Below are 22,912 nucleotides of genomic sequence, written 5' to 3'. Positions count from 1 at the left end.
CACTCTTATCCATTGCAATGCAATGGCAAACGTGGCTTTGTGCATCAGACTTGAATCCCACTGTCCAAGCCCATCTTGCAAATATCCCTTGTTTAGGAGGTGAATTTTTCTGTGATCACATTGAAATAATTATTCAAAAGATCACCAGGCATGAACACAGTTTGACTTCTCCCTCAGCCTCTTAAGTCATTGACATCTAAAGCTCCTACCCATTCCTATGATCCTAAGCTATTGACTACACCTTTTAAACTGCGCCACACTGTGCCACCAGTCTTACAGAACTCCAGATCCAAAGTGCCATAGAAAACAACGTTCTCAAAAATCTCAAATTCCTACTTAGCAGGAGTTGATTCCATCTTTTGGTGCGTATCTGAAACACCTAGCCAACATCCTGCAACCTCCTTCCAGGCTCTTCGGAGGTCTACTCACCCTCTATTACTAATGCTGACCGCCCTTCACTACCGATACATCAGTTTCGCCTGTGGTAAAATAAGGGTACGCTCTGCATCCACCAAAACTCCCTCTGAATAAACTACAAGGAGAGTTCTTTCATTTCCCAGCAGACTGCCATCTTTCTTCAGAAACTCTTAGCCCTTCCTCAGTTCAATGCTATAGTCCAGTACTTACTCAACAGAGGGGCTAGGGGTTCTATTCCAAGTACTTCCTCATACAAGAAAAATGGGAGGTCTTCGACTAATTCTCGTCCTCCGTGCTCTCAACAAATAACGGAATCAAGGAAAAATTCTGCATACTCTTTTTAACAACTCCATATTCCATCCAAGAGAAGATTGCAAGTCCAGAGGCAGTACCTGTCCTTTCAAATGCCTTTTGGCCTGGCGTCACCACCAAGAGTGTTCACAAAGTATTTAGTTGTCATGGCTGCAACACTCTGCTTTCATGTGTTCCCCTATCAGGATGACTGTTGATAAAGGGGTTATCACTGCAAGCAGTCCAATCAGCCACTGATCTAACAATAGATCTTTTGCAATTTCTAGGGTTTGCACTCAGTTATGAAAATTCCTTTCTCCAGCTAACCTAGACTAAATTTCATAGGGGTCTCCCTCAGTAGGATATGGACACTCAACATCACCTTTCCATAAAAGTCTCTGCTCTACAAACCATACATACTCACCCAGGATGCTTAGGGAGTTGAGTAATGTCTTGGCGGAGCCACTGTCAACGCTCTTCAACCTCTCCCTTAGTACAGGCAGCATCCCGTTGGACTGGAGGACGGCTAACGTCATTCCACTCCACAAGAAAGGCTCAAAGATGGAGACAGCAAACTACAGACCAGTGAGTCTAACATCGATAGTGAGCAAACTAATGGAAACTCTAATCAAACACCAATTGGATAAGATCCTGGATGAGGAAAATCTACGGGACCCCCGTCAACATGGATTTACTAAGGGGAGATCATGCCAATCCAACCTGATCAGCTTCTTTGACTGGGTGACGGGGAAGCTGGATGTTGGGGAGTCCCTGGACATCGTGTACCTGGACTTTAGCAAAGCATTTGATAGTGTACCACACCGCAGGTTGCTGAGCAAGATGAGTTCTATAGGATTAGGTGACACATTGACGAAATGGGTTGGGAACTGGCTTGGTGGTAGGCTTCAAAGGGTGGTGGTGAACGGCACCCCCTCCGAAATGACGAAGGTGTTCGTTGGAGTGCCACAGGGCTCGGTCTTGGGCCCGACCCTATTTAACATCTTTATAAGAGACTTGGCAGAAGGGCTTCGAGGTAAAATAACATTATTCGCCGATGACGCCAAACTAAGTAATGTAGTGGGCAAATGCACAACGGACAAAGATTCAATGCCCGACAACATGATGCACGACCTACTCCTACTGGAGCGCTGGTCTAGGACCTGGCAACTTAGCTTCAATGCCAAAAAATGCAAAGTCATGCACCTAGGCAACCATAATCCATACAAGACTTATACCCTTTATGGTGAGATCCTAACAAGATCGGTAGCAGAACGAGACTTGGGGGTGATCGTCAGTGAGGACATGAAGGCTGCCAGTCAGGTAGAGCAGGCCTCATCCAAGGCAAGACAGATCCTAGGTTGCATATGCAGGGGTTTCGTCAGCCGGAAGTCATTATGCCATTGTATAGATCCATGGTGAGGCCCCACCTGGAATACTGTGTGCAATTCTGGAGGCCACATTATCGCAAAGATGTGCTGAGACTGGAGTCGGTTCAGAGAATGGCCAACCGGATGGTCTCGGGACTCAAAGATCTCCCGTACGAAGAACGGTTAGACAAACTGCAGCTATATTTGCTCGAGGAGCACAGAGAGAGGGGGGACATGATCGAGACGTTCAAGTATCTCACGGGCCGCATCAAAGCGGAGGAAGATATCTTATTTTTCAAGGGACCCACGGCAACAAGAGGGCATCTGTGGAAAATCAGAGGCGGGAAACTACGAGGTGACACCAGGAAATTCTTTTTCATTGAAAGGGTGGTTGATCGTTGGAATAGTCTTCCACTGCAGGTGATTGAGGCCAGCAGCGTGCCTGATTTTAAGGCCAAATGGGATCGACACGTGGGATCTATTCGCTAGGCAAAGGAAGGGGAGGGTCATTAGGGTGGGCAGACTAGATGGGCCGTGGCCCTTATCTGCCGTCTATTTCTATGTTTAATTAAGGCATCTTTTATGTCGTATGGCATTAAGATTTCATGTAACCCCATTTCCAGGAGCTGCTCATTGCTCTCTAGCCCCTCAATGGTCACAGTCTATTGACCTGCTCTCACAGCATCTCCGGATTGCTTCTACTTTCAATCAATCTTTTCAATGGAGATTTCATCCAAGAACCCTGTCCAAAGCCTCCTATCCCATGTTCTTCTACATTAGAAAATATTTCACTTTCTATTGTCATACATCACCACAAACAAATCCAATACTCTGAGCTTTTCTTAATAATATGGGCCTTTATAAATAACTGTATATTAATGCAAAATGTTATACTACTTTTATGTATTTGAATTGCTCCTTGTATTTTTTAAAATACTGAATAAAAATTTATTGAACTAAAAAAAAAAAAAAAAAAGAAAAGAAAATACTATCAACAGATGTTTCCAAGTACGCATGAGGAGCTCACCTGATCAGCCTTCACACTTGCTATTCTTGGAGTCTACAAGAGAGATCCCTCCATATCACATTGTTGAAACTTTGAGCCATTTGCACTGTCTTTGATACCTTTCAAGATCCAACCAATTCACACCTTTCCTGAACCAACTAATTCTGATCAGCACAGCACTCGGCCATCTACTACATAATCAAGCCAGGAGGTACAGGCTCTCGTTGTCTTTGCAGGAAGCGATGTAGTTCTCTTCTGGGTCTCCTGCACATCCTTTACCTGAGCAAATTTACCTAACAGGGAAACAATGCTCTAGCAGATATTTTCAACAGATTCCTTTAACCTCACAAGTGGTGACTCAGTTCATCTCTATTCCTTCAAATCTAGTTGGGAATGCAGGCTACAGATCCGCACACTATGATTATTGTGGCTCCACAGTGGCTGAGGCAACCCTGATTACCTTTCCTCCTTCAGCTTAATGTTGAGAAATCAATTCATCTTCTTTCAGCTGTATTGACTCGGAATGAAAGATCCCTTCCGCCTACCATTCAGCAGTATTGGCATTTTACAGCCTGTTCCTGACTCCCCATATGTAATAACTTCCATCTCTCTGTTCCAGTATCTACCACCATAATAACTTGCTAAGCACAGCACTCCATACTGTGATACTACCACTTCATGTGGAGATATTTTACCTTCTGGTGTCATCTTAGCTCCAAACATACGTCCTATATCATCAGTGTTGGGTTACCTTTTACATCTTTCCTATACTAGTGTAAAAAAGACAACGAACAAAAACACTTCAATACGTGTTCATCTCAAGACTATCGGTGCCTTACAGGTGCCTCTGAGCACCAAACTTCTGGCTACATATCCATTGCTTTCTCGGTTTATGAAAGGGCTCATGATGTCATAGCCTCCAATCCAACCTCTTCCAGTTGCTTGGATCCTACACTTGATGAAGTCTCCATTTGAAACATGTCTTCTCTCAAGCACCTCACTTAGACAGTAGTCTTCTCACTTTGTATCACTTCTGCACACCGAGTCAGTGAATTACAATCTCTAATATCTGATCTTGCACAACATTTTTTCATGATAGTTGTTCTTCTCACTCATCTCAACTTCTTACCAGAAGTAGTCTTGAATTTTCCTCTCAACCAGTTCACTCATTGAACTGTAAACCTGCCTTACCTTACTGTCTACGTCAAACTAAACCTTTCAGTACTACAACTCGTCTGTTCCTGTCCTTCAAACCCAACAGACTCTAGGAGCTCCTGTAATATAGAAGACAATCTCTCCATAATTAGCAGATTGCATATCATTTTGCCATGCTCCATGCCACTGATAAATTGTGTTACAGCACACAAAGTAAAAACAGTTTTAAATTCTTTATTCATTTTAAATCTTAAACAAGTGTACAATAAAATATCTATTAAACTTTCAATATAACACTTGAAATTCTTAATCATATCATCTAGAACAAAAATATACATCCCCACCCCCACCCTTCTTAAAGTAACTACATTTTTTGAGTCATTTTAAAACAGACAATAAGTGTACATAAATATATCCATTATAATGTCAATACAGCATTTAAAATTCTTAATCAAATCCTCATAAACAAAAATAGAAATCCCCTCCCTCCCACCCTTCTTAAAGTAAGTAAAACAAACTAAACACAAAGTAAAAACAATGGCAGCCTCGGTAGTTCACTCTGTTCCTCTCCCATTGAGGACATTTATGAAGCAGACTCTAGGTATCCTGTCCATACTTTAACATCCCATTTTGGTCTGTAGATTAATTTCAGATGGGATAGTCAGTTCAGCTAGGCAGTTCGACAAAATTTATTCTCTGTTTAGTCGCCAACTTCCCTCTATTCCATTCATAGTAGCTAGGGAGTCCCATCTATGAGATTATGCTGCCTGATTGTCCTGGGATAAAGCACAGTTACTTACTTGTAACAAGTGTTATCCAGGGACAACAGGCAGATAATTTAACAACCCTCCTACCTCCCCTAGTTGGTTTCTTAGCTTGTTTACTGAACTGATGGTCCCGCGAGCCGATGTAGGGCAGGAAGACACTCTTGTGTGCATGGTTCGGATAGTCTCGAGACTTCTAAAAGAAATTGGTGACAGTACACTTTTGCACTGTCCATACCAGGGCTCCATGGATGTTGTCACCCATCTGTGAGAATATCTGCCTGCTGTCCCTGGATAACACCTGTTAAAACTTGTGCTTGTGCTTTCTGCACCTTTCTTAGTCTTGACTTGAGACCACTTCTGCACATCCTGGTAATTTCTGTTTATCATATTCATTTACAAAGCAAACCTCATTGCCTGTTTGTTCTCCTACTTTGAAAGGCTTAGTGAACATTTAATAACCCTGGCAATCCTCATTCAACCATGAGATCATAATATAGTGCTGTGATCTTTATGGAGGCTTTCTTCAAACATCCTAGGAAACACTCAAGTCTTCCCATGGAAGACTGTTTCTCTTTTCAGTCACGTTGATGGAAAGAATGAGCATTGGGTCATGGACTGCTCCTTATAATTTCTTCCCCCCACCTCCTTAAAGCAGTTATCTAAACTCATCCCCAATTCTTTCTGAAGGCTGTTTGGGAATTTTTGCATCAGACTGTTTGGGAATTTTACAATCAGACAATTACTACTGCTACATTTTTTCTTGCACTTTCTCCTGGAACTGCTGAATAAAAGGCTTCACCTACTAGACTACTACCTTCAAGCCACAAGGGAACTAAGGAAAAGGTTGTAACTATTAACTTAGGAATGCTCTACATAGAGCAGATCACACAAAGTCCATAAAAATATTCACCATAATATTTAGTTAAAAAACAAAACCTAAAAGCCAATGTGGCCTTGTTCACCCATACAAGGACCAACTGGTATGTTTAGATAGCTTCACTTATTTGCTAAAAAAAGCAGCTCTGAAATAGCAGCATGCTGTGGCAACAGGGAAATGGAGCAGTAATTCTCTACCCAGTCCCTCAAAAATAAATGAAAAACAACAAATGGTACAGAACATTTACTTTGACATGGCCTGTGTTGAGGGGGAAAAACATTCCTAGTGCAGGTATACTTGCACATGTTTGAGAAAGCCAAAGAGAAAAGAGTGCCCCACACAGTTTCAAGATGTTGCCAGTTAGTGTGGCTGCATTCTGTTGTCTATAGAGAACTCCTACTACAGGTAAGCAATTTCAGAACTCCTGTCAGATGCACAGTGATGGCAAATTTACTGTAATCAAAACTTGGTTAGTCTCCTGGCATTTATTGAAGCATGAATATAAGAATTGCTGCTGCTGGGTCAGACCAGTTGTCCATCGTGCCCAGCAGTCCACTCCCGCAGCGGCCCTTAGGTCAAAGACCAATGCCCTAACTGAGTCTAGCCTTACCTGCGTATGTTCTGGTTCAGCAGCAACTTGTCTAACTTTGTCACTGCTTAGGAAAAGAAAAGCTAAACAAACCTAGCATATTAAATGGTTTAACTAGTACATACTAATATCTACAAAAGTCTTTGGTAAGTGTCCAAATGACTGACTTAAAAATTTCAAATTGGTTGCAAAGTTACTCTTTAATTAATCCAGAAAAATCTATAAGACAATCAGAAGACTAGTGGTCTTTCAACCAAAAATGATCATGTAGATGTTGAATGTAAATTCCTATTAATTGTTTTCAGAGATCTGATCCTCCCTGATGGTAATCGTGTCAGTGCATTCTCTGTGGCTAGTACTGCCATTGCTGCTGCTCAGTGGTCATCCACTCAGGTAGGATGTCATAGCTGTTCTATAAATATTGAGTCTTTCAAAGAATTGCTGTTGGAATAATAATTAATTAAGAACAGTGGGTTTTTAGTGCTGCTTAAGTTACAGAAATGATCACCTCATAAGATTTCACTGAGAGATAACTGACATGTAGGGGATGCTATTTTTTGTGTTGGTCTTTCAGTTAATACTTACAGTAGCCATGTACAGGCATTGCAAGGGATGCAATTGTGAACAGTGGTTTCTAACCAGTACTTGTTGGCATGTCTCTGCTCTCTGTCAGGGGCGCTGGGGAAGGAAGCTTCACCTTTCATTGATACCTTAGATTATAATGAGCATCCTTCAGAACTTCTTAAGTTGCCTCAGTACTCTCCTTCAGGATGTGCTCTTTAAGAGTTGGGAGACCCCTCTTTCTCTCTCTATTGCTTCCAGCAAGATTGACTCTCTTCAACCCTCACACCTTACTGAGAGTTTCCTGACTTCAGCTGTGGATACTGATTTTACTGAGCTGATCATTGACTTCTCCGTAATCTACACTTTGAATCTGGGGCTCTTATTCATTATTCTCCACTGCACATACTTGCATTGACAGCACCACTGAGAACTACTGGAGGGATCTACCATGAGTGTAGAGCCTGTAAAGTGGTATCACCTTTTCTGTATCACTTGATAGACTGGTATAATTCCTTGCGGATGGATTATATGCTTCACTGCTACCAGCAGGTGGAGACTGAGATCAAACTTGTATATCAGTATAGCATCCCTTCTACTAATCCAGTCTTCCTCAGTCTCTGGTAGCAGAGTGGTAGGCTAATTACGGTTCCCCTCTTAGCACTGTTGGACTTTTGTTTTGATTCCTGGTTCCTCTTTTTGTGCCGGATAGAACTTGGGTCCTGTTTGGGGATCTGTCCGACCTCGGGGATGTTAAACCCAGCAGGTCTCAGAAATTTCAAACCTCATCAAAGAGAAAAAAGAAGCATTTATTGCCTACAAACATTTTGGAAAGCGGGCGAAAGAAGACTATCTGGTCAGATCTAGAGCAGTCAAAAAGGCAGTCAGAGAGGCCAAACTCCGAACAGAAGAAGATCTAGCACGGAACATTAAGAAAGGGGATAAATCCTTCTTCAGGTATATTAGTGACAGGAAAAGAAACAAAGATGGGATAGAACGCCTTAGGAAATCGGACGGAAACTATGCAGAATCTGATTCTGCCAAGGCAGAACTACTAAACGAATACTTCTGCTCAGTCTTCACCTGTGAAGCGCCGAGAGCCGGTCCGCAGTTACGGACAAGAGACAACCAGAAAGACCCGTTTCAAGATTTCGAGTTTACGCCCAGCAGCGTCTACTACGAACTTTCAAGACTCCAAGTAAACAAAGCCATGGGACCAGACAACATACACCCCAGGGTCCTCAGAGAGTTGAGCCAAGTCCTGGCAGAACCGTTAGCCGTACTCTTCAATCTTTCCCTACATACCGGAAGAGTTCCCTTGGACTGCCAACGTTATTCCACTTCACAAAAAAGGCTGCAGGACAGAGACGGCAAATTACAGACCAGTGAGTCTCACATCCATAGTGAGCAAGCTTATGGAAACACTGATCAAGCAGAAACTTGACACAATCCTGGACGAAGAAAACCTAAGTGATCCCCACCAACACGGATTTACCAAGGGCAGGTCCTGCCAATCTAATCTGATTGGCTTCTTTGACTGGGTAACTAGACAACTGGATGCCAGGAAGTCTCTGGACGTGATATATTTGGACTTCAGCAAAGCTTTTGATAGCGTCCCACACCGCAGGTTATTGAACAAGCTGAAATCGCTGGGATTAGGGGACACACTAACTACATGGGTTAGGGACTGGCTACACGGTAGACTTCAAAAGGTAGTGGTTAATGGTACCCCCTCCAAAACTTCAGACGTGACCAGTGGAGTACCACAGGGCTCGGTCTTGGGCCCGATTCTATTCAACTTATTCATAGGTGATATGACCCAAGGGCTTAGAGGAAAAGTATCTTTGTTTGCCGACGACGCCAAACTGTGCAACATAGTAGGCAAAAGCATTTTGCCTGACAGTATGATGCAGGACCTACTACTACTGGAACAGTGGTCATCGACTTGGCAGCTATGCTTTAATGCTAAAAAGTGTAAAGTAATGCACCTGGGTAAGGGAAATCCATGCAGAACTTACACACTAAATGGTGAGACCTTGGCTAGGACCACGGCGGAACGTGATTTAGGGGTGATCATTAATGATGACATGAAGGCTGCCAATCAAGTGGAAAAGGCTTCCTCCAAGGCAAGGCAAATGATGGGTTGTATCCGTAGGGGTTTTGTCAGCAGGAGACCTGAAGTGATAATGCCACTGTACAGATCCATGGTGAGACCTCATTTGGAGTATTGTGTTCAATTCTGGAGGCCACACTACCGGAAAGATGTGCGGCGAATTGAGTCGGTTCAGCGAATGGCCACCAGGATGGTCTCGGGGCTCAGGGATCTCACGTATGAAGAAAGGCTAAATAAATTGCAGCTGTACTCACTAGAGGAACGAAGAGAGAGGGGGGACATGATTGAGATGTTCAAATATGTCACGGGCCGTATCGAGGTGAAAGATGATATCTTCTGTCCTATAGGTCATTCGACCACCAGAGGGCATCCGCTGAAAATCATGGGAGGGAAATTTTGAGGTGATTCCAGGAAATACTTCTTCACAGAAAGGGTGGTCGATCATTGGAACAGTCTACCTCTACAGGTGATTAAGGCCAGCAGCGTGTCAGATTTTAAGAGAAAATGGGACATTCACGTGGGATCTCTAAGGGAGTAAAGTCAGGGGGGTGGGTCATTAGAGTGGGCAGACTTGATTGGCTATAGCCCTTTTCTGCCGTCATATTCTATGTTTCTATGTCTCGTGCTGGGTCCCTCCCTCCACCTCCCCATATTTTTCTAGGGGCCTCAACATGCGGCCTGGCCCCCTGGTTGGTCAGCCTTCCAGCTTTGAGAGCTGTGGAGTTGGTTCTGTAAAAAATAAACCCCCAAAATCCTGAGGTGTGCCTGTCTAAAAGACTAATTCCCTTTATAACTGCCTTTTTCTTGTATTTTCTCAACGAACTGGCACTTTTTCTTGCAGCTAGGGCATTTTCTGGCACAATGAGCACTTTTAAAGGGAAAATATGCTCAATTGTGCTCCATACACGATGTACTCGTGGCTGGCCTGTGCAAGCGTTGTGCAGGCTGGAGCGCTGGTGGAGCCTTGTCGGCAGTGGCTGCCGGCGGCCAGGGCACCCCTCTGAAGGTACCTCGCGAGAAAAGGATTCCCTTGCCACTGGAGCGGTCGGTTCCTCGGCCTCAGCGTCAGGAAAGTCCCAGGCTTTTCAGATGCAGCAGGCCGCAGGAGCTCTGATTTTGGTGGTTTCGGGCCTGATTTCGGCGGGAACCTTCCTCTGTTATTTCAGTTAACTCAGGTGACCTTCCCCCCCTGTCCTGGAATGCCAGGGGCAAGGTACCTTCACTCCTCCCCCATTCCGAAGGGTCTACCTCTGAGGATCTCGCATCATGTGCGGCAGCAGTGGAGATTACCTTGCCAGAGATGTCGCTTGTTCTTGGAGGAAACTCGGGATCCAGATGATAGCCATCGGAACTGGGGTTGATGGCAGTTAAAGAATAGAATGGGAATGGTGGTTGAAGTGAATTGGGATGGAGATGGAGGTGGGTATGGAGAGGGATAGGGTAATGATGTATTCCGGAAAGGCATTTAAGATTTGGTGTTAAATGATCATAATAATTACAAGTCAAAGATCTTGATGCTTTTTTGGAGTGTGTTTCTGTTTCTCTCTATGCTTATTTTTATCTCTATTTTGTTTACTTTAATTATTATTTTAATTCTATCTTTAAATTATTGATTCATTACTTGTTGGAATATTTCATTTCTATCTCTACCTCTGTCTTTTTATTTTTATTTTTCATACTGTTTCTTCAGGTACTTTAGTTAGATTGTGAGCCTTTGGGACAGTTAGGGAATTTCCAAGTACCTATCTTACTTATTTAGTTTTTATTTATTGTATCTTTAATGCATCATTTTTGTAAACCACTTAGAAACCTCACTGTTATTAGCGGTATATAAGAATTAAATTAAATTAAATCTCCGGATCAGACCTTAGGTCCATCAAGTCCAGCGATCCACTCATGCGGAGACCCAGCCAGGTGTATCCTTATATGCATCTTTCGAGGAGATGTGCATCTAACTTGCCCTTAAATCCTAGAACGGTGGGTTCCGCAGCAACCTCCACCAGGAGAGCGTTCCAGGTGTCCACCACTCGCGTGAAGCAGAACTTCCTGGCATTTGTCCTGGGCTTGTCCCCCCTCAGCTTCAGTCCATGATCTCTTGTCCTGGTCACATTTGACATCGTAAATAACTTTTTATCCTGCTCTATCTTGTCGATTCCTTTTATTACTTTAAAAGTCTCAATCAGATCCCCTCGCAGTCTCCTCTTCTCAAGGGAGAATAGTCCCAGTTTTTTAAGTCGTTCTTTGCAGTTCAAGTTCTTCATACCTTTAACTAGCTTCGTTGCTCGCCTCTGCACCCTCTCCAGCAGTTTTATATCCTTCTTTAGCTAGGGAGACCAGTGTTGGACACAGTATTCCAAGTGTGGTCTGACCATTGCTCTATAAAGCGGCATTATGACCTTCTCCGATCTACTTGTGATTCCCTTCTTTATCATGCCCAACATTCTATTTGCTTTCTTTGCCACTGCCGCATATTGTGCTGACGGTTTCAGGATCCTATCTATCAGTACCCCCAGGTCCTTTTCTTGTTCGCTCTTACCCAGAGTTTCACCTGACATTCTATACTCGTGCTCCTTGTTCTTTCTGTCCAAATGCATTGCCTAGCATTTTTCCACATTAAACTTCATCTGCCATTTCTCTGCCCATTTCTCTAACTGGCTCAAATCTCTCTGTAGTTCCTCGCTGTCCTTTTGTGATCTGATTGCCCGACATAACTTTGTCGTGTCTGCAAACTTGATGATTTCACTGGACGTTCCTTCGTCTAGGTCGTTGATGAAAATATTAAATAAGATGGGCCCAAGAACCGAGCCCTGGGGCACACCGCTAGTCACTTTCTCCCAGTCTGAGAGTTTCCCATTTATGCCCACCCTCTGCATTCTGTTTTCTTGCCATTTGCCTATCCACCTTAGTATGTCTCCCTCTATTCCATGGCTTTGTAATTTCCTGAGAAGTCTTTCGTGTGGAACTTTGTCGAACGCTTTCTGGAAGTCCAAGTATATTATGTCCACTGGTTCCCCGTTATCGATTTGTTTGTTTACTGTTCTGGAAATGATGTGGGACAGCTGTGCTCTGGAGTTTGCTCGGTTCTTGCGAGACCGTTTTCTCGTTTCTCCCTCGCAGGTGGTGTGGAAGCAGCAGGCCTTTCGCCAGATCTTTCAAAGATTGTTAGATCTCCACGCGGTGGTTTCAGTTCCCCCGCAGGAGTGGGGCACAGATTGGTATTCGATTTACTTTGTGGTGCCAAAGAAAGGGACCTTTTGACCAATCCTGGATTTGAAGGGGTCAACAAGGCTCTTCACATGCCTTCCTTCTGCATGGAAACTCTACGATCTGTGATTTTGGCGGTTCAGCCGGGGGAGTTTCTGACCTTTCTAGATCTGACCTAGGCCGACTTGCACATTCCTATTTGGGCCTCTCATCATTGCTTCCTGCGCTTCGCGATCTTGGGGCAACATTATCAGTTCTGTGCTCTTCCCTTTGGTCTGGCCACAGCTGCATGGACTTTCACCAAGGTGATGGTGGTCGTTGTTCATCTCTACCTGGACGACTGGTTAATTTGCGCCAAGTCGTTCCAAGAGAGCACTCGGGTCACGGCTCGAGTGGTGGAGTTTCTGCAGTTGCTAGGCTGGGTAGTGAATCTTGCAAAGAGCCCGTTGTCCCCATATCAGCGCCTGAAATATCTAGGAGTCCTGTTCGACACCTCCTTGGGGAAGGTCTTCCGTCCGGAGGCCCAGGTAAGCAGATTGCAATCTCAGATTCATCTGCTTATGGCGTCCCGGTGTCCTCAGGTGCAGGAGTTCCTCCAAGTTTTGGGGTCTATGGCGGCCTCCCTAGATATGTAGTGAGGTGGTCGTGGGCCCACATGCATCCTCTTTAGTATGCTCTTCTTTGGAGATGGTTGCCTCAGCGGCACAGTCTGGATGACCCTGTTCTGTTTTCGAGAGTGTAGAGCTGCAATTTGCTCAGTCTTTCTTCGTACGGGAGACCCTTTAGCCCCGAGACCATCCTGGTGGCCATCCGCTGAACTGATTCAATTCTGAGCACATCCTTACGGTAATGTGGCCTCCAGAATTGCACACAGTATTCCAGATGAGGTCTCACCATGGCTCTGTACAATGGCATCATGACTTCAGGTTTCCTGTTGACGAAGCTTCTCTTGATACAACCTATCATCTGCCATGCTTTAGATGAAGCCTTCTCCACTTGAGTGGCTGCTTTCATGTCAGCACTGATGGTTACTCCTAAGTCTCGTTCTTCCGTAGTCCTGGTTAAAGTTTCTCCATTCAGGGTGTAGGTTCTGCAAGGATTTCCGTTACCGAGATGCATGACCTTACATTTCTTGGCGTTGAAGCCCAGCTGCCAGATCAAGGACCATCTTTCTAAAGTACGCAGGTCTTGCTCCATAGCATCCTGTAGATTATAGCCGTTTACTATATTGCATAGTTTGGAGTCATCAGCGAATAAGGTTACCTTGCCTTGAAGCCCTTGAGTCAGATCCTCAATGAATATGTTGAAGAGGAGTGGGCCCAGGACTGAACCCTGTGGCACTCCGCTAGTCACCTCCGACATTTTAGAGAAGGTACCGTTAACCACCACCCTCTGAAGTCTGCCACTAAGCCAATCTTTAACCCATGCAGTTAGAGTCTCTCCTAATCCCATCGATTTCATCTTGTTCATAAGAACATAAGAAATTGCCTCCACCGGGATCAGACTAGAGGTCCATCGCACCCAGCGGTCCGCACCCGCGGCGGCCCATCAGGTCCATGACCTGTCAAGTGTTCCCTGCCCTAAAAAACCTATCCTTACTTCTATCTGTATCCCTCAATCCCCTTTTCCTTCAGGAATTTATCCAAACCTTCTTTGAATCCCTGTAGTGTGTGGGACGCTGTCAAACGCTTTGCTGAAGTCCAGGTACACGACGTCCAAGGACTCTCTTGAGTCCAGTCTTCTTGTTACCCAGTCAAAGAAGCTGATTAGATTGGACTGCCATGACCTACCCTTGGTGAATCCATGTTAGCTGGGATCCCGGAGATTTCCCTCGTTCAGGATCGTATCTAATTTATATTTAATTAGTGTTTCCATGAGTTTGCACACTATTGAGGTGAGGCTTACCGGTCTATAGTTCGCAGCCTCAGCCTTAGCCTTGCAACCCTTTTTATGTAGAGGAACGACGTTGGCTGTTTTCCAGTCCAACGGAACTATCCCTGTACTTAGTGAGAGATTGAAGAGCACTGCCAACGGTTCCGCCAGAACATCTCTCAATTCTCTGAGCACTCTTGGGTGTAAATTGTCCAGTCCCATGGCCTTGTTTACCTTTAGCCTTGCCAGTTCGTTGTAGACGTCCCCAGGTGTGAACTCAAAATTCTGAAACGGGTCATCCACGTCTTGTTTTACCTTCAACTGTGGTCCGTGTCCTGGTGCTTCGCAGGTGAAGACTGAGCAGAAATATTCATTTAGTAGTTCTGCTTTTTCTGAATCCGCCATCACGTAATTTCCGTCCGATTGTCTAAGGCGTACTATACCATCTGTGTTCCTTTTCCTATCACTGATATACCTAAAGAAGGATTTGTCCCCTTTTTTAATGTTTTTTGCCAGAGTTTCTTCCACTCGAAGTTTGGCCTCCCTAACTGCTGTTTTGACTGCTGCAGATCTGGTCTTATATTCTACTTTAGTTTCTCTTCTCTGCGTACGTTTGTAGGAAAGAAATGCTTTTTTCTTCTCCTTAATGAGGTGCGAGATCTCTTCAGTGAACCATTGGGGTTTGTTGTTTCTTTGTCTTTTATCTACTGATTTTATGTAGCGATTAGTTGCTTCGTGTATAGATGATTTCAGGTACGACCACATAGTTTCCACATTGCTGGTCTCTGCTTGGTCCTGCAGCGTCTGATGAACGAAATCTCCCATGCGTGCGAAGTCGGTGCCCCGGAATTTGAACACCTTTGTTTTTGTAATTGATTTAGGGGATCCTTTCCCAAGGTTGAACCATACCATGTTATGATCGCTGGAGGCTAGCGTATCTCCTACCGAGACCTCTGAGACGCTTTCCCCGTTGGTGAGTACCAGGTCTAGGATCGCCTGGTCCCTAGTGGGCTCCGTTACCATCTGTCTGAGATGTACTCCTTTTATGGAGGTCAAAAGCCTCCTACTGCTGCTGGTTGTTGCTGAAAATGTGTTCCAGTCTGCATCAGGCATGTTGAAGTCTCCTAGCAGTACAGTGTCGCCCCGTAAAGTTATATTCTCTCTGTCTTCAATTAATTCTGCATCCATGTCTTCCGGTTGTCTTGGAGGTCTGTATACCACACCAAGATACAGGCATTTTTTGCCACCTCTTGCCAGGTTTACCCAGAGGGACTCCCTGGTATACTTGACATCAGTGATCCTGGTGGTTTTGATGTCCTCTTTAATGTATAGTGCTACCCCTCCACCTAACTTGCCCTCTCTGTCTTGACGAAGTAGATTGTACCCCGGTATAGCCATATCCCACCCATGTGCGTCCGTGAACCAAGTCTCGGATATTGCCACCACGTCCAGGTTGGCATCCCTAATTTCAGTTTCCAGTTCTAGAATTTTATTGCCTAAACTGTGTGCATTAACATACATGGCTCTCCACACTTTGTGTTTGTTGAGTCCCTGTAAGGCTATTCCTGACTGAGTCTGTGTGGCTCCTAGAGAACTGTTTGCAAATTGGATCCTTACCTCGGAAACAGAGTGTCGACTCGTCCCATCAGGATAGTTCCTTTCCACACCAGTATATGAGTAGGTCCCCTCCCCCAACTTACCTAGTTTAAAGCCCTGCGAAGCAGGCGGGCTAGTCGGTGTCCGAAGATGTTCTTACCTCTGCTGGTCAAATGGAGTCCTTCTGGTCCCTGTAGTGCCTCTCTATGATCCAGGAATCCGAAGTTCATATCTCGACACCATCCTTGTAGCCATTCGTTCGTTCTCCGGATGCATTCATCTCTGGCTCTTCCTTTGCCTCTAACTGGGAGGATTGATGAGAAGACCACCTGCGCACTTGTCTGCTTCAGCCTCTCACCCAAGGCTCCGAAGTCTCTGGTGATGGTCTCCGGGGTGTTCCTGGCAGTGTCATTCGTACCTATATGGATAAGAAGCATAGGAAAATGGTCATGAGGTCTTTAGCATTTGACTCGATTCACCAATGTAAAATGCCTCTCTGCAGTTTTTGCACTGGATGATGTATACCAGATTAGAGATGAACATGTGAAGGATCACTTTATGCTGAAATTTTTTCCCATGAGAGTGACTGGGATCCTTTGAAATGTGCTTGCGCAGTTTGTCACACCACAAGAATGTGTGCCATTCTCTTCTTCATGGGTTTGTGTAGGGATCTTGCTTTTTACCAATTTTTGTTTCAGATTAGGTGGCTAACGGAAGGCCAGCACAGGTGGAGCTGGGAATATTTTTTTTAGTAATTCAGAAAGCCGAGAGTTGATCCGACATCGACACATCGGACTAGAGTATCAAACAAGGATACTGAACTGGGAAAAGGCGATAGAGGGATTGAGTGGACATTTTTTGGGAAAAAAACCCAAGGACAATAGAGGGACTGAGTGGACATTTTTTGACAAAAAACCCAAGGACGCAAAGCAGGGGGCCAAGGAACAAATGAAACTAAAGAGCGGAAAAAGGAGGAAACAGCCAGAGCCAGAGGGACATACAAAAATGGAGAAGCAGGCTGAGGACGAGTTAGACGCACCACAGGAGCAGGGCGAGGACGAAACAGACACACCACAGAAGGAGGATGAACGAAATGAGGCTCCGGGGCTGACCAACCATGAAGGGGTAGGCAGGAGCACCAATCCACGAGGAAAACAAGCAGAAAAGGTAAACAACAGGGACTTAATTTGCCTATACACAAATGCTAGGAGCCTAAAAACCAAAATGGGGGAGCTAGAAGTTATAGCCAGCAAGGAGGACCTAGACTTAATTGGAGTCACAGAGACATGGTGGTCCGAGGACAATAAATGGGATGTGGTCCTACCAGGGTACAAACTCTATAGGAGGGACAGGACACATAAGAAGGGTGGAGGAATAGCGCTATATATAAAGGACTACATTCCTTCAACCAGGATGGAAACAACAGTAAGGGCGGACGGCTTGGAATCGTTATGGGTTAAGCTGACAGGAGGAAAGGGAGCAGACATAAAATTGGGGCTCTACTACCGCCCACCAGGACAACTGGAAGCAAACGACCAGGACCTGGAAGCTGAATTGAGGCAGGTATGCAAAAGCGGAAGTGTGGTGGTGATGGGTGACTTCAACTACCCTGGGATAGACTGGAAAACTGGACACTCAAATTGCACGAGAGAGACAAAATTCCTGGAGGTGGTGAGGGACTGTTTCATGGAGCAGCTGGTCAAGGAACCAACACGGGGAGATGCCACTCTTGACCTAATACTCAACGGGCTACGGGGACCCGCAAAGGACTTGGTAGTACTAGAACCATTAGGAAACAGCGATCACAGCATGATCCAGTGCAAGATAGAAATGGGAGCATCAAAGGTGAAAAGAACTACAACAACAGCATTTAACTTTAGAAAAGGAAATTACGAGGCCATGAGGAAAATGGTGGGAAAGAAACTCAGCAACAGCTCAAGGAAGATGGAGACCATAGAGGGTACCTGGGCCCTACTTAAGGGCACGGTGCACGAAGCACAAAACCTGTATGTCCCCTGGTTCAGGAAAGGGTGCAAAAAAATCAAACCAAAAACCCGGCGTGGATAACAAATGCGGTGAAAAAGGCGATAAGAGACAAGAAAACATCATTTAGAAAATGGAAAAAGGACCAAACAAATGACAACCAGAAGGAACACAAAAGGCATCAAAAGGACTGTCACCGAGAGGTTAGGAAAGCAAAAAGAGAATATGAGGAGAGGCTGGCGGGGGAAGCAAGAAACTTCAAACCATTCTTCAGGTATGTGAAGGGGAAACAACCAGCCAGGGAGGAAGTGGGACCGTTAGACGATGGAGACAGGAAGGGAGTAGTAAAGGAAGAAAATGAGATAGCTGACAGGTTAAACAAGTTCTTCTCGTCAGTCTTCACGAGAGAGGACACATCCAACATCCCAGAACCTGAGGAGCACATAAACGGAAACCCTGATGAGAAGCTAGTCCAACTAGAGGTAAACAAAGAGGATGTTCTCAGAAAGATAGACAGACTAAAGAGCGACAAATCACCAGGTCCGGACGGCATCCACCCAAGGGTATTAAAAGAACTGAGAAACGAAATAGCAGATACACTAAGCCAAATATGTAACCTATCCTTAAAAACTGGGGAGATCCCAGAAGACTGGAAAATAGCCAATGTCACGCCCATCTTTAAGAAGGGATCAAGGGGTGACCCGGGAAACTACAGGCCGGTGAGCTTGACCTCGGTTCCGGGAAAGATGATGGAAGCACTAATCAAGGACGCAATCTGCGAATACATAGAAGGAAATGGACAACTGAAGGCGAGCCAGCACGGCTTCTGCAAGGGAAGATCGTGCCTCACGAACTTACTGTATTTCTTTGAGGGAATAAACAACCAGGTGGATAAAGGGGAATCCATAGACATCATTTACCTTGACTTCCAAAAAGCCTTCGATAAGGTACCTCACGAAAGACTACTTAAGAAGCTGTGGAGCCACGGGGTGCAGGGGGATATCCACCGATGGATCAAACACTGGCTGGCAGGCAGGAAGCAGAGGGTTGGAGTAAAGGGCCATTACTCAGACTGGCAATGGGTCACGAGTGGAGTTCCACAGGGGTCGGTGCTGGGACCAATCCTGTTCAATATATTCATCAACGACCTGGAGACGGGGACGACATGTGAGGTTATCAAATTTGCTGATGACACCAAGCTTTGCAGCACGGTTAGAAACGCGGAAGACTGTGAGGTCCTGCATAGAGACCTAACAAGACTGGAAGAGTGGGCAAAAAAATGGCAAATGAGTTTTAATATAGAAAAATGTAAGGTCATGCATGTAGGGAAGAAGAACCCGATGTTCAGCTACAAAATGGGGGGATCACTGCTAGGGGTAAGCAACCTTGAAAGAGACCTGGGGGTGATGGTGGACACAACATTGAAAGCATCAACTCAGTGCGCAACGGCCTCAAAGAAAGCGAACAGAATGTTGGGTATCATTAAAAAGGGTATCTCGACCAGGACGAAGGAAGTCATCATGCCGCTGTATCGTGCAATGGTGCGCCCACATCTGGAGTACTGTGTCCAATACTGGTCGCCGTACCTCAAGAAGGACATGGCAGTACTCGAGGGGGTCCAGAGGAGAGCAACTAAATTGATAAAAGGTATGGAAAACTATTCGTATGCTTTTTTTTTTTTTTTTTTCCATTATATTTTTATTTTCAAATTTTGCAAAAAGTGTACATAATAATAAAATACATTTGATATATGCATGGTATCACTTTTATATATAACACAATGTATGTCTGAATTTGATTTTCCCCTACACCCTCCCCCCACCCTTTTATTGCCTTAATATAATATTTTCAAATTTTATAAAAGTATACAACATATTGGAATACAATTGATAATTATTCAATAACATATTTATATCTACTACAATATATTCTAGATAAATTTCCCTCCCCCCACCCTTCTATTATTTTTTAATCATTTATTACATTTTGTATCATATATTATAATATATTATATATAAATTGTTTTCCTTATCCCCCCTATATGTGTGTCATAAAAAAAAGAAAATCTCTAATAGAAGAAAAGAAGAAAAAGTATTCTATTATTTAATCATTGCAGTATTTTGTCAATGGCCCCCATATTTTTATAAATTTATTATATGTCCCCTTTTGTACTGCTATTGTTCTTTCCATTTTAAAAACATGGCATATTGTATTCCACCAAAATGTGTAGTTTAGGTTGTTGTAATTTTTCCAATTATTAGTTATATGTTGAATGGCAACCCCTGTCATAATTAATAAAAGTTTATTATTTTCTGGTGAAATTTGACTTTTTTTTCTCATCATTGTTCCAAATAAAATTGTATCATATGATATTGCAATATGATTTTCCATTAATTTATTAATTTGTGGCCAAATTGAATTCCAAAATATTTTAATATAAGGACAATGATATAATAAATGATCTAATGTCCCTGGTTCTAGATTACAGTGCCAGCATCTATTAGACTTAGAACTGTCTAGTTTTTGTAAACGAGTAGGGGTCCAAAAAGCTCTATGTAATAAAAAGAACCATGTTTGTCTCATAGACGCTGACACTGTACATCCCATTCTCCAAGACCAAATTAGTGGCCATTGAGATGCATTAATTTGATGTCCAATCTCAATGCTCCAAATGTCTCTTAGACCATTTTTTGGTTTTTTATTTAAATATCCAGATATTAATTTATACCACAATGCGGCTTGATGTCCTAGGAAGTCTGCTTTAAAGCATAAGAACTTTAAACTATATTGATTGTTTAATGATTTCCATTCAGGGAACCCAACCTGAATGGCCTGCTTCAATTGCAACCATTTAAAACTTTGTGTTTTATTAAGACCAAATCTATGTTGCAATTGTGAAAAATCCAGCAGTTTACCTTCTGAAATAATATCATCTAGAGATCTAATTCCTGCAATAATCCAGTTCTTCCAAAGGATTTGAGCTCCGCCAATTTTGATCTTGGAGTTTATCCATATGGATTGATTCGTTGATTTATATATTGGGATGGGTGTTAATTTATCAATAAATCTCAATGTTTTCCAAGTATCCATTATTATTTTATTTTCTCTGTATCTTTTAGGTATATTAATACTTGGTAAATGAACTAAATTTAGGGGAAACATAAGGCGCCATTCCAAATATAACCAATCTGGTGCATTATCTATAAGTTCTGGGAGGATCCAATACATACCCTGACGTAGAATATAGGCTTGATGGTACCTATAGAAATTTGGAAAATTTACCCCTCCCTCCTTAATTGTATGCTGACAGGTTGAAGATGCTAGGGCTCTTCTCCCTGGAAAAGCGGAGACTTAGAGGAGACATGATAGAAACCTTCAAAATCCTGAGGGGCATAGAGAAAGTGGACAGGGACAGATTTTTCAGACTGTGGGGAACCACTAACACAATGGGTCACTCGGAAAAATTGAGAGGGGACAGGTTTAGAACAAATGCTAGGAGGTTCTTTTTTACCCAGAGGGTGGTGGACACTTGGAACGCGCTTCCGGAGGTTGTGATAGCCCAGAGCACATTGCAGGGTTTCAAGGAAGGTTTAGACAAGTTCCTAAAAGAAAAGGGGATTGAGGGTTACAGATAAAAAAGAAGAGGTAGGTTACAGAAACGGACAGGAACCACATTACAGGTCGTGGACCTGACGGGCCGCCGCGAGAGCGGACCGCTGGGCGCGGTGGACCAATGGTCTGACCCAGTGGTGGCAACTTCTTATGTTCTTTAGATCTCTTATTATTTTTCTTAGTTTTTCCAGCTCTGGATTGTATGTCACTACCAAGGGTGTTCTGTCTATGGTTTTCTTGTCCTTGTAGTGTAGTAAGTTTTCTCTGGGTGTTTTAAGGGATGAGGCAATATTTTTGGAGACTAACATTTTAGGGCTGTATCCTTGTTTGAAGGATTCAGTCATGGTCTTTAGGTGTTTTGCATTTACATTCTATAATCCGTAGTAACAACTTTCTCTCCTTACTAGGCTGTCTAGTTTTACAGGGGGCGGGGGAGGAGTTCTATTCAACGGAAACCATGCTTTCATTTTACTTGGCAAAATTCCCTTTCACTACCCATCTGTGTTTATCTGAGACATAACTGGTTTCAATGCTCTCTTTGGTCTGGTTGTGTATCCATTTATTCTTTTCTTGAATCTTTATAGCGTCTCTCTTGGCTATGCTCGGATTCCCCTGTCGCAATGAGGTCGTTTATTATGTTACAACCTCCATACATATAGTTTTCCCAGGGTTCTTCCCTTTTTCCTCTTGTTGAGGACGGGGTTCTTCTTATTAGTCTTTATTTCTTTTCCTTTCCTTATCTCTGCCTACTCGTATCAGACAGTATATCTGATTTTATTGCGAGGCATCAAGCATTTGTTTCCTTAGAGGCCTATGCTTCCTCCATCTCCTTTACTAAAGCTAAGAAGTCCCACATGTAAGAATATGCTGCTTGCTTGTATAAGGATAAACCACAGTTACTTACCGTAATAGGTGTTATCCAGGGACAGCAAGCAGATATTCTCACAACCCACCCACATCCCCTCGTTGACTTCTTCACTTGGGATAGAACTGACGACCCTGCGAGCCAGTGTCGACCGGGAAGGCGCATGCACAGTGCAGGCAGTCTCAAAGCTTTGCTAAAAGCTTAAAGTGACAGTACACTTTACCACTGTCCATACTGGGCTCTGTGGATGATGTCACCCGCATGAGAATATCTGCCTGCTATTCCTGGCTAACACCTGTTACGGTAAGTAACTGTGCTTTTTCAAAGCACTTAGACACACAAAGTTCCATAGGTTACTATGGTACTTTGTGTTTTAAGTGCTTTGAAAATGAGCCTCATAGTATGTAAATATAGGAAGGGTGTAAGCATGAATGAGTAATGAGCAGGGCTTCCAGTTGCGCTCGTTCTCTCACTTTGTGGGCAGATCTTAATGTGGATATTTTTGTCGGTAATTTGCAGGCTCAACAGAGTGGAGAAGGAATTGACTATGGATACTTGCAGCCAGGTCAAGATGGCTATACTCCATATGGACAGGTTAGTAAAGTTGTTTAGTTTTAAGAGACTTGTGAATTTCAAA

At 43.7% G+C, this 22,912-nt stretch overlaps 1 protein-coding gene across 1 annotated transcript in view; it reads left to right on the top strand.

The window, feature by feature from the left end:
- The window catches only part of RBM5 (RNA binding motif protein 5), a 333,945-nt gene that overhangs the window by 194,986 nt on the left and 116,047 nt on the right, over positions 1–22,912 (top strand). The window contains exons 13-14 of the mRNA XM_033925757.1: positions 6,775–6,862; positions 22,795–22,869. Of these exons, the coding sequence (XP_033781648.1) occupies positions 6,775–6,862; positions 22,795–22,869 (163 nt within the window). The remainder of the gene's footprint in view (positions 1–6,774; positions 6,863–22,794; positions 22,870–22,912) is intronic.

Source organism: Geotrypetes seraphini, chromosome 17, assembly GCF_902459505.1.
Source record: "Geotrypetes seraphini chromosome 17, aGeoSer1.1, whole genome shotgun sequence".
NCBI classification, from domain to species: domain Eukaryota; kingdom Metazoa; phylum Chordata; class Amphibia; order Gymnophiona; family Dermophiidae; genus Geotrypetes; species Geotrypetes seraphini.
This window is presented reverse-complemented; position numbering and strand designations above follow the sequence as displayed.